The 12,677-nt window shown below is 36.2% G+C and overlaps 1 protein-coding gene across 8 annotated transcripts in view; it reads left to right on the top strand.

Moving 5' to 3' along the window:
- Positions 1 to 12,677, top strand: part of LOC139118567 (arrestin red cell-like) — a 131,541-nt gene that overhangs the window by 102,487 nt on the left and 16,377 nt on the right. For all 8 annotated transcript variants that reach the window (XM_070681926.1, XM_070681930.1, XM_070681928.1 and 5 more), the window contains one exon: positions 10,460 to 10,520. In XM_070681926.1, the coding sequence (XP_070538027.1) occupies positions 10,460 to 10,520 (61 nt within the window). The remainder of the gene's footprint in view (positions 1 to 10,459; positions 10,521 to 12,677) is intronic.

A 12,677-nucleotide genomic window follows, 5' to 3' on the forward strand; every position in this document is an offset into this window, starting at 1 on the left:
AGTAAAGTAAAAAAGCTGGAGAAATATCTCATATGAGAATGTTTTTGCAATACTGGAAATTTCAGATATGTACGTGAAACACATAGTGTGCAGCATTGCAGCAAAATCATAGGTTACTTAGTAGTCAGTACACATACAGGCTGTACGCTTTAATACATTGCTGGCGTGCACTCACGTACAAAATTGAATGATCTGCAGGGAGCCACGGTTCTGTGCTGCTAATGATTAATTCTGAAGTTGCATGATTAGTCGATAATGGGAGATTTATCTGTTATAAATTTTGGAAAAAAAAAAGAATGTCGGCCCTGCTGAAATCATAGTCACACCGTTTGTGCTGTCATCTGTGTGTTTATAAAATAACTGTGCATTTACTTTCTTTCATACTCATAGCATGGGACCATTTTATGCATAAGGTTTTGAAAGTCCATGGTGATCATCAAAGCTTCTTGCATCCAGCACAGAACTCCAAAATGTCTGTGAGTCAGTGTCTTTGCAGACTGGCTGGTTGCTTGTAGCTAAATTCATCAATCGATATTCTGTCCCTGTCGCTGTAGGCGTTCTGTTGAATTAGACTGCATTGAAATTTATTTCGACGATTACTTCCAGCGAGACCGTGGACATGAGTAGGTACTATGCATTTATGTGACATTTTTTCCCGACAAGTGGAGATTCTCAGCGCGCTTGAGCCATAGGCTAGAAAAACGTAATGTCTGGTCTTGTAGTAATGATGATGAGTGGCACACTTTATGGAAAAGGAAAAAAAAAGGAAGAAATAGGGCGAGGTCCTAGAAAATGTTGCACATGTCGTATGTGTTATTTTCATGAACTAAATAAGAGACTTATCTTGTTAACCTTCTGTGTGCATACACCTATAATGGTTGTACTTTTGGATGAAAAAGGAAGCCATGTGTTCAGTTATAACAAATGGTGAATTTTCAGCAAAACTAGCAGTGGTGGCATCTCTTAGAAATAGCCAGGTTACCGTGGCTGAATTTAGTAGATGACTTTTCAAAAGAGAGTGTGTCTGTAATGTTTAGATGTACGGTACATCTAATAAAGAGGAGAAAATGAATAAAAAAGTGAATAGTTATTATCTTCTGCGTTAAAAAAAATTGAAATTGACAGGATAGTTGTATGCTGTTCAAATGAAGAAGAGAAGCTTGCTTCATTTATTGGAGAATAATCAGTAGATTTCAGGTATTGTATCTCAGGACTATTGACATAGACATCATCTATTAGTGAAGGAATTCTATCCAGGGACGTCACTTTCTCCTGTACTTTTCAGTCTATGTGTAATTTTCATCACGCTGCTTGTGCATGCTGGGGATAATGGTTTTTCAAGGGTCTTCATACTGGGACACGCGCCTGCCTGAGCCAAAATTCTGCTGTGTATTCTCAAGCGTGGAGAGAATTTAGTGAAATACACAGAGGTGGATCAAGCAAAGCAAAGGATAACGGCTTCAGCTTAGCCTTTGCTGGCCTGCTGCTAATGTAATTAGAGAAAAAGTGTCAGATATTGTAATACTAGTAATTGGCAAATTGACACCAACTGTGCTTGGCATACCGTGCAAACCATACAATGTGGGATTTTTTGAAATGTTTCCATATAAAATCTGAAGAATATCTATAGACAATTTCCAGGCTTTTTTTTCATTCCATCTAATGATATCAAAGCCACAGTGAATACTTCAAATGGTATCTTTCATGTGTTTCGTATTATCTAACTATACCAATAGATTTTGTTCTTTTCTCACGTATACCCTTTCTATCTTCCTATCCTCCTGTTTTTCCTCTCTCTGATGCCCTCTATGTTGCTGTCTGCCGGTTTGTCTCTCTGTCTCTGTGTTCTCTCTTTCCTTGTCTCTGTCTCATACACTTTCTGCCTCTGCCTCTGTTTCTATTTGACCCCTTCTCTCTCTCTCTCTCTCTCTCTCTCTCCTCTCTCTCTCTCTCTCTCTCTCTCTCTCTCTCTCTCTCTCTCTCTCTCTCTCTCTTGCTTTCTCTCTGTGTCACTCTCTCTTCCCCCTCTTGCTGCTGTCTTCTCTCTTCCTTCCACTCTTAAATCCTTTCTTGCGTCTTTAATCAATAAATGCGTTTGGTCCTCACTGTCTACTGGGGACTATGAAAGATTAAAGAGATACATGCAGAAAGACTCACTGCATTTTAACCTTCTTAAAACAAATACTTGAAAGGGCGAACATTTGTCAAAGAAACTATGATTTGAACCTCCCTTGCACGATAATTTGCTGACTGCAAAGGACAAACATTTCAAAACAAATATGAACAGTGATTAGCATCATGTTCACACTGTTTTCAGGGTATACATGTAGATGGTACGAATTTGCACACGATAATGGAAAAATTAAGAGCAGAACTCACTCCGTGTAGCAATCAGATTCTCTTGTGACAGCTATGTTCTAATTATTCATTGTCCCGTCCTTGAAGGGTTTAATTCGGCAGAATTATTTCAATAAAACTGTTTGCCAATAACGCTATTGTTCTCCCATTAATATGCAAAAATAAATATTTGCCTGAAAATTGAGATTACATGAAAATTACTCGCTCAAGAACAGCAAAAATACAACTTAATATGCAATTGCTTACGTTACAACAAGCACAAAAAGACATTAATTGCTCAGACTTCAAGCTGTAACAACAGCCATGCATACAATAATGACAAAATTTGTCTGCATTTAAAAAAGCAGTTTCCGAAGTCACCTGCGTGCAGCTATATTTAGTAACAAACCTGTAACCGTGAACCGCTATTCAATTCAGTTAATTGTTTTCATTAGCCCGCAGTTCTACATAATACTTGAAAAGAAAATGTTAATATAGGAAAAATGTTAATATGAAAACAGATGAAAAATTTCTGACCTTGCATATACAAGCTATTAATGATATTAACTTTCTGCTCTAAGTACTTCAAACATTTTAGCCCCGGAGGTAAACATGTGCATACTTTCCTCCAATCATAAAATTTTATTTATCAATCATGTATATGAAACTGTACTTGTCATATTAATGTTGCAGATTTTTTACAGCTCAAATTCATTGCAAGGAGAAATTAAAAATGTCAATTAATTGGAGTGATCATTTTTAGCTCTGCAAATATGTATTTAGATATAAAATTATATATGTTATATAATTTTTTATGATCAAGATATAATTATTCATAGTAATACATTTAAATCTCATCACTGAATATGATAAAGATATAATTATTCATAATTATGCATTACTACATATAATACACAAATTTTATATTAATCCCAGCTTAATGCCATTTCATTTATATAAAGCCTTGATGATAATATGTTACTATATTTTATGAACCTTAAGAATTCAGCTTTAGAACAATATCTGGTCTCTTTAAAATTGCTCTTTTACCAGCCATTGAGCTTGCAAAGAGTCTATTGTAGGAATGTTCACGGAAGGATGATAATTTCCAATTTAGTCTGCAATGTTTTGTATGTGAGCTGTTAATCACGTTTTAATGAAAGTACAGCATGTAGATTATCAGCGGCAATTAATGTGCAGTTTCTTAATAAGAGAACGAAACGCACATCACAATTAAAACCCTGTCTGTATAGATTGTATCAGAGATAATAATATTGGTTCTCAGAAGTTTAATCAGTGGAACCAACCCATGTCACGTTTCTTTCTTTCACGGGGCTTGGGCACTGAAAAGAAGCGATATTGAGAAAGACGCGCTGATGGGAGTTTGTGGTTTGTGGGTCCGGCGGCAGATGTAATTGACAATGATGGGTTTGTGAATGGCTTTAATGCAGGGAGAGGCATAGCTTACTTGAGGATTATATAGGCGTCGCTACCAATTACACTGAGACTGGATTTACTAAACTCACGCGTGTTGGATTCGCCTGCCCAGATTTTGTTGATCGCCGTTTGCAGCCTTTGCCGTGTTCTGCTGTTGTTTGTTAGCAACAGCCTGTCCAAATTAACCCTGTCAGTGCTGTAATTTTTCCCACCAGAATTTTAGTGCAACATTTCAAAAAATTTTATGAATTTTTCTGTAATTTATTTGATCATTTTGGACCAAACGGACATCTCATTTCATTGGCTACAGTTTTGCATCAAAATTTTGGCAAAAATCTGAAAAAATTTGACTGGGATACATTTTAGACAGGCGACAAAAGTTGACTTTGGCGCTCAAAGGGTTAAAGAGGGCAGCCAACCAGCTGATTTCAAGAAATTGTAACCATAGGTCTTTTGACATGCAAATATGTATCTCATGTAAAATAGCAATTTTTCGTCCACAGAAAGGTGAAAGTTGTTGCAACTGCCCTTCTACTGAGAGTTCAAACTGTTCAACAAATGTGGACGCTACTCAAGTTTCCACCAGGAAAAACTCTCTTCTGTCCCTATCCTAATTGCAAAAGTCCCTCTCTAATGAATAATTTACCCCTCAGGTGACAAACCTTGTGGAAACAACCTACTGGGGTAGTCCTGCTCTCTTCCCATTTTCTGGCCTGTAAGAAAATTTAGAGGCACCGTTGTACACATCCACCAACTCAAAATAGAATTAGCCATCAAAAGATAGCAAATTCTCATGTTTGATTTTAGCTTTTGGCAGTCGTTATGTTCTGATGTTATTTCTGAGTCATCCGTCATGAAAATGCAAATTGATGATATTGAAAACAGGTATAATTCTGCATTTACAAAAGTGAAGTTTGGCTTGATCCCGGCATGATTGGCGATGCATAGACTGAAAGATCTGTCGCTTGTGGGGACTCTCTATGCCCCCTCTTAAGGTGGTTGGAAAGGCTATTTTTGCACAAATTCTTTTCTCAGAGTTAATGTCAAGTTTCAAGTGTTAGAATCAAGATATTTAGTTCAAATTTTCAGGATAACTCCCTTAGTTAATATTTTCTCCAAAGAATATAAAAATTGTATATTTGCAGCCATGATTTTGAAATATGACACCAGTAAATATTAAAATTTAATTTTTCATATTTTTTTTACATATTTGAATTTAACAATAAGTGGATAGTATTAATATGTAATTAGTTATAAATATGTTGACACTATTTATTGTAAGATTTGTACGGCAGGATTTGTAAATAAAATTTGTTTTTATGATTTTACATGGGTTTATATATCAAAAAATTATTAAAAATTCTTTCAAATTTCAAAATGTGATTTTTCAAAAAGTACTTCAAATACAGGAAAATTGTGCCGTACAAATCTTATCTGTAACCTTGTTAATAGGCTGTAAAAATTCCATGTCCATATCTCATTTCAAAGTTGGATTAATTGGTTTAAAATTATGTAGGAAAACTGTTATTCTGTCAAAAATGTTGAAAACAAGCCATATTTGCACCCCTCTTTTGAAGTCATAGAGCAGTTTTTTTGGTTAATCTCACTTTTGACACCTCTTTGACACTCAAAGAATCTAAAAATGCATTTACAATAGCAGTCACTCACTCTGAATGCCAGCACCGCCTTGTCAAACTTTCCTGAAAAACAGCAAATAATGACTTTCCCTTTTCAAACATTTTATTAAAAGCTAGGGGACCTCTACCATAGTTAATACAGTAAGGACTCCCCAACTTCTTCTTATTTGGTCAGTTTTTCAGAAGTTTTAACAGGCTATAACTCTGCAATGCCTTTGTGCCCAAATGTCTAGTTTTTTTTATTCCACAGAGAATGTTGACTACTTTTATATTTTAATAGTTTTGTTGAAATTTATAACTGACGCTCTAGCCTTTCAACCACCTTAAAATGGATTCTTTCAGTCTGGGCAATACATAGACTCTTATCAGGTGCATGCATTCTTTGTGCTGCTCGTCACAGCATGCTGCATCTAATCAACCCTTTCACCACCATAGTTTGGCCCAAATGCATTGTTATCAATGGAAAATGTGGACCTGCTTTTAGAGAATTAGGGGTGAGAGGCCTTGTAGCTTGGTTTGCTGCAAGTATTGTCCAAAGAACTCATGAACAGACCCAGGCCTTGGGGAAACACAAGCTGATTGCTTGTACCTTATTTGTCCTTTTGTGATCACTGGTCAGTGTGAGGTGTATTACTTTGCCATTCCATGAAACTTATTGTTGTGCTTGTTGCCATGGAAACCTGGTTCTCTAACTAATTCCAGATAATTGAGTTCAAGTCCAAATTTGCAAACTCTCAAATGGTGGACATTGTTCAAACAAGTCATGCTCACCAGATATGGATTATTCTTTATAAAGGCAACTCACTAAAAAAACAAACCTCCACCTTTCAAGTACCAAATTTAAGTCATTATTTTGTCCACTTTTCATACCCCAGTTAATTTTTGAATAAAAAACTGTACCTAATGAAATGTGATATCCACTTGGTCAAAAATTATTGAAAAAAGATACAGAAAAGTTCATAAAAATTGGAAAGATGTTGCACTAAAATTTATGTGGGAAAAATTGTAGCATTCAAAGGGTAAATGATCAAGTCCTTTGAAATCATGCAATTTTTACCAGTTCTACATTGCCTGGAACAGTTCACGTGCCTTGTTCATTTTCATGACATTGATCTCTGTTTTCAAGTCACTCTTTTTAGGCGAAGAAATTTGCCTTGAACTATTTTTGGAGGGAATAGGTGAAATTAATAAATTCAAACAGGTTCAAAGTTGAAGCTTTCAAACTTTAGATGTGTCATCTTCTGGCATCTCATGCTGTATTTCCTAAATTAATGTATTCATATATGCAAAGTGTATTCATGAGCATTGTTTCAGTATGCAAATCAGCTTATAATGAGTCATTATCGACGGAGAACGTTCATTGGTCTAAAATTGAGCATTCTGTATGCTAGTGGATATCAACTTTGACTGATCATGACAAAGTTTCATTTAAAAATGCCATGATACTGGGATTGTTTTGCAGTTTTGAAGATTAAGACTATGATGTAGGTTACAATTATCAATTGTGTACGGTTTGAAGGGAAAGTGTGAGTACTTGCACCAGTAGATGTCAAAGAAAAATTGTTGGCCATCCAGTCTTGAAATTTGCCTCACTTTGTCAAATCAAAGTATTGTACAATGTACCCCTTTGGACATGTTCAGGCACTAAGCACTTTAGCGTTCTCAACATATCACATTTGTATGATTTTGTTCTGCTAAAATGGAAGTGTAAATCACATTTATCATATTTATGAGAATATCAGGTATTATCATAGTGACTGGTGCCAGAAATGCGTCAGGACAGAACTCTGTGCAGGAATTTGAAAGGTAAATTTTGATTGCTGATGAAGCGTACAACAGTTGGGTTGTCATGGTTACAAACAGATGAAGCCGCAAATGGAGTCGAAATTCCACCATGAGACTGTAAACCTCTTGCAGGTAATTCAGTCAGAGAAGATTCCCAAATGATGCATACAGAAACACTAGATCAGAAAAATTCCATGAAACACAAACTTCCCTGTAATAACATTTCATGACAACTGTAATCTTATTTCCTTGTTTTCAATACTGTCCTGAGCAAACATATTGAGAAATGATATCCCATCCGATGTTGAGTAAATACACAGCGAGATAATATCCAATTCGGTATTGAGTAAATATATTGCAAAATAATATCCAATTTCCTGTTGAGTAAATATATTGTGAAATTATGTCCAATGCAATATTGAGTAAATATATAGAGGAATAAATCCCTCCATAATGACCAGCAGACAACGTAAACATTCAATAAAAATATTGCATCTGAAGGCGGGAACCTACTAAACCTGCCATCTTGTTTGGGAGATGTCCATTCTGGTAGCCTAGGATGCGTAGAGTGGACGCATTTGTCCTGTACACAGCTGCATTCTGGTAGTCAACTTTTATTGACTGAAAAATTAACTAAGATGGCTTTGTAGTTGACATGAAAGGATTGAGAAGCTTCTTAAGAAGGAAGAAGACGAACAAAATCCTGATTAACTGCCGTAATTCCAATAACAACTCCTAATCAGGTACATTAGGCACCGCTAATTAGCTGCTGTGGCTTTTGCAGAAGGGGATTCCATACAATGAGTAAAAAAATATTTCCTACTACTAGGTCTTCTGTGTTTTCCCCCCACAAACGGCAGAACCATGAAAGATTCAATGTAGTTTCCATAGCAACTGATCCCTGCCAGAAAAATGTAAGAGTGTAATTGCTGGGCGCTTGAGCACTTCTGTTTCTTCAAGTTTGAACGTCTTGCCATCACGTGGAAAAGAAAATTATTCCTGTATTGTGATTTAAAAACCTTGACATGAAGGGCTGTGAGTGTGTGTCAGCTTTATGGCAGAACTCCTGTAAACCTAAAACATGCGATACACTCTCAGTACTTTCCGTGAGGGAATATCATCATTAACCCGGCACAACAGAATATATCAGCTTGCATATGACAAAAAATGGATCTCCAAGACACAGGAACACCGTGCCTTAGGTGAAATATGTATTTATTTCTTCAGGTCACCATTAGCAACTCTCAAGTCTTCCAGTCCTTTGCAACAAATGATTGGTAACCATGGATTCGAGCAGACATCTATATTTTAAAAGTCTGACATTCAAAAAAGTATCATTTTAGAAACAGTCTTTGGGCTACTCTAGTTTATTTCTGTAGCTGGTGCTACAGGCAGGATTAAAATTGTAGGCTGTTCTCTCCAGAATGCCAAACGTACAGTATGTGGTTATGCTCTGATTTTTGTGAACTTTTAAATAGCGAACGAGCAGGGACCGTTTAAGAACTTTATTTTTTCCAGAAAATAAAACTGTATAGTGTTCCCCACTATTTTTCAACCCATTCACCTGTATGGTTTGACCCAAACCTGTAGTTATCAATTGGGAGAGTGGACTTGTTCACAGGGAGTTTAGGGTGAACAGGTTAAAGTTGAGGGATGAGCTGGAAATTTTGATGATTATTTCATTCTTTTCAAATAAATTTTCTCTTTCTTTTCCCCAAAGTATGTTGAAATACAAAGATTAGGCATGCAAACACGATGAATATGATTAATTTTTGCAAAAAAACTTTACTCAACTTAAATGCAGCAAAACCCAAAACCCCTAGCCAAATGTACCATTCACTGATACTCCCTACCCAGTCCCTCCACTAGGTGTGAAGTTAGGAAATGATATTAGATATATTGAGATTAGGAGCGACAAGCAATTTATGGAATAACAATTAAAGAAGAAGAAGATGAAGAAGTAGAATTTGAATGAAACCAATAGAGGGCCCACTCCCAGTAGGCTTGGGCCCCTAATAAAATACAAAATACAAAAGAAATAATAATTGAAAAATCCCGGATCCCCAAATGAACTGAATGTTGACAAAATTTTCTAGCATGTTGGAACAGGACATGTATAACAAAACAACCAGCAGAAATTCCAGTGTCTTTCATTTCTTCAGGTGCGTGATGAATCAGTCTCCAAGCATGGAAGTGATATTTAGAAAGACACCCTGTATAGGCAGTTTGTCACATTTTAGTCCATACAAAACCAGGATATAATGACGCTAGTTGTTTAACGGGAATTTCTAAAAGCTGCATTTCTTGGAAGTTTTGAAATTCAGGAAATTTCCTTTCTTATACCCGTTTATAATGCTAACTTCATATTCCATTATACCGTACTTCCCACATCACGGTCCCTTTGTGGAAGGACCCTGCCCACATCTTTTATCCATTACTTGGAATACAGGGGTTTTGGCAAAAGGTCAAAAAACATGAATAGAAATGAAATGCGTTGCATTAAAATGTTAAAAATACTATTTAAACATGCTAACATGCGCTGCCCAAGCAAATGGTGAAAATATAGAAAATGTTACAGACAAAAGCAAACAACGGGAAGCAGACTATTTACTCCATAACTGAAATCTTCTGAAGGTTTATTGTTATGATATATGTATCAAATTGGTATTTGTAAGATCTATGAAACACGCCATACAGATGGCCGACATTGCACTGCTGCAAAGATCCCATAAAAGTTATAAAGAAAATGAATACTATTTGCAGCAAAGCACGGATTTCAATGTCCCACTGCATTTCAAGCTCAAAAGGTCAGAGTTCGTCACCGGTACGCCTGTTATCTGAGACCGTGAGTGCAGACATGTTCTGAACATAGTGAGCGTACGACAGAGTGCAATCTGGCCGTTTTACAGAGCGAGTGTCTTGTGGTTGCCCTACTACACACGTAAAGGAGTGTTTCCACTTATGAACGGTCATGAGATGTCACATTCTGAAGGTTGCGCCTTTGGACCCTCCTTTGCTTCTCAATTTCACACTGTCCACTCATAATTTCAGGGTCAAATGTTAAACTGTGGCATCAAAGTAAGATGTCAAAATAAAGTTAGAAGAAGATATTGCCATTGTGAACTGAAAGGCAACAACCCATAAAGAAGACAAACAGTCAGTGTCTTCTTAAGAATGATTGACATCTGATGTTGGATTCCACTTTCCAGAAGTTTCAGTACTTCATCTAAAAAGAAACTTTTTTCCTCTTTATATTTTGGCAGATCACGACATATCTTGGAAAAAGAGACTTTGTGGATCACCTGACGCATGTTGATCCTGTTGGTGAGTAAGAAAATTATCCTTAATCCCATGATAACCCTGAATGCCGGAAATTTCCGATGCCATGTGCCCTGAGTACTGGAAAATTCTGGCAAGGTCATATATGTGTTCAAATTATCTTTGGAATATTGGGTAATAACGGTAATGGTCAAGGGGTTAAAGGTCAATAGCTGCAACTTTTGATTTCAATTTCATATTTTTTCTTCAATTAAGGTAGTATGTGCCTCAAAAGTGAAAGACTTAAACTTTTGCTCAAACTTTCCTCGATGACATAAACCATTGTCTTGCCTAATCAAGAATAAAAATTGTGCCACAATACAAAGTTGGTACTTGAGAAAGAAATTAGCTAGCATTTAACGATGTTTGAAATTCAAAATTGCTGCCATCCCTGTACTAACTCTATTTAGAAAAATTAAATTTTCGATTTTCGAAAAACTAAGACGTTACAATTTTTTCTTACTCCAAGAGCTTTAAAATGAGCCCCAACAATTGGTAGATCAGAAAAGAATTGTAGAAATTTAAAGTCTGAATATTTGTCCCTGAGGCGCATTCTACCTTAATCAAGAACAATCTCTTATTCTTTCTCCTCAAAAAATGTTGAACCTTCAAGTATTACGGTATTCTATCCATTGTGTATATGCAAAAGTATTGTTGATAGAAGAATTCTAGTCTTGACCGAAATTCAGTTTTCAACAACAATATTTGATATTACATCGTGTAGGCCGTCTTGGCAAATGGACAACTATTGTAAGTCATGACAGGACCCTTGTATTTTGCAGACAGAACACAAATACTGGAAACCACAGGCAAAGGTTGCACTGCCCAGAGTTTAAAGAAATTTGGAACAGAGATATTAAATTCCTCAGAGAATTCATTAAAGTTTTCCCATGAGTAATTTTGCATAGGGCTGTAATCCATGAACTGCGGCGTGTCATTTAGACTGAGCAGGATCTTGCCTTCCAAATCAAATTTTCTGAAGAAAGCGATATGTTGGATATTGAAGAATACTTCAGGAAATGTTGAGGGAAACAGGGTAGCCATTTTATATGGCTTCATTTTCAAGCTGGGTAGGCTATATAACATCAGTGAGACCTTAACAAGCAGAATCTAAAAACTAATATTGAATTACGAGAGCCCATCTCAAATTTCATTTCCCCCAGATCAGACAAATAAAATTTGATCATGGTCATTCGGTACTCATTTCCCATGCACCTGAAGGGATCCACTTTTCCGGGAATTGTTTGATCTTCTGTGTGGTTTACTAAATACTAAATACCAGATCAGGCGGCGTCTGTTTGTCGTGACAAATTTTGCATACTAAAGGGTGAGATTGATCAGGTTTTAGAACATTCCTCATGGCACAGCAAAACTGAGTATGCAATGCATGTTGATTGTCTTTCCGTTTTCACAAGTATTAAGTACAGTGTGCTAAGATTAAATCTAGCATGGCTTTACTAATTTTGTAATCCTCATTATTTTCTACTGCAAAGTAAACTTCTGCTTCTAGTTTGAAATTTGTACTTTCTGACCAAAGCAGTAAAAAAATTTACATTCAAAAAAAATTCTTATATATAAATTTACTGTAAATTTTTCACTCTGCACAATTTGGTACTGGAGAAAGAAATTACCAAATATTTACAGACACTCAAGTTGAAATTCAAAATGGCCGTCATCCCTTGTGTTAACTCTTTCAGGAAAAATTAAATCGTTAATTTTCACACAGAATAGCTGATGAAAACTTTTTACACCAAGAGCTTTAAAATGAGCCCTCACAAGTGATAGACCAAACACTTAAATAATTTGAGAGTCTGAATATCTGCCCACCGAGGCACATTCTACCTTAACTATGGGTTTGATGAAATCAGAATTATACATTTGATTTATGCGAGGTGTTTCAGGAGGTAGAAAATTATACCCAAGAGGTTTACCGTCTTCACTGTAGGTTCAGTGAATTGTTGAACACACCAGGTTTTAAATGATCAAATTCCCATGTAGTGTGTCGGTCCAACTCATCCAACCCATCAAATATCAATGTAACGGTGTGCAACATGCATGTCCTGGCCCTCAAACTCCATATTAGGTACAAATAAACCACTACAGAGGCATTGATATATACGCCAACAACGTAGCTCCTGTTCTAGAATCTTCAGGAGCTTCACA

The sequence above is a fragment of the Ptychodera flava genome, chromosome 19 (assembly GCF_041260155.1).
Source record: "Ptychodera flava strain L36383 chromosome 19, AS_Pfla_20210202, whole genome shotgun sequence".
Taxonomy (NCBI): domain Eukaryota; kingdom Metazoa; phylum Hemichordata; class Enteropneusta; family Ptychoderidae; genus Ptychodera; species Ptychodera flava.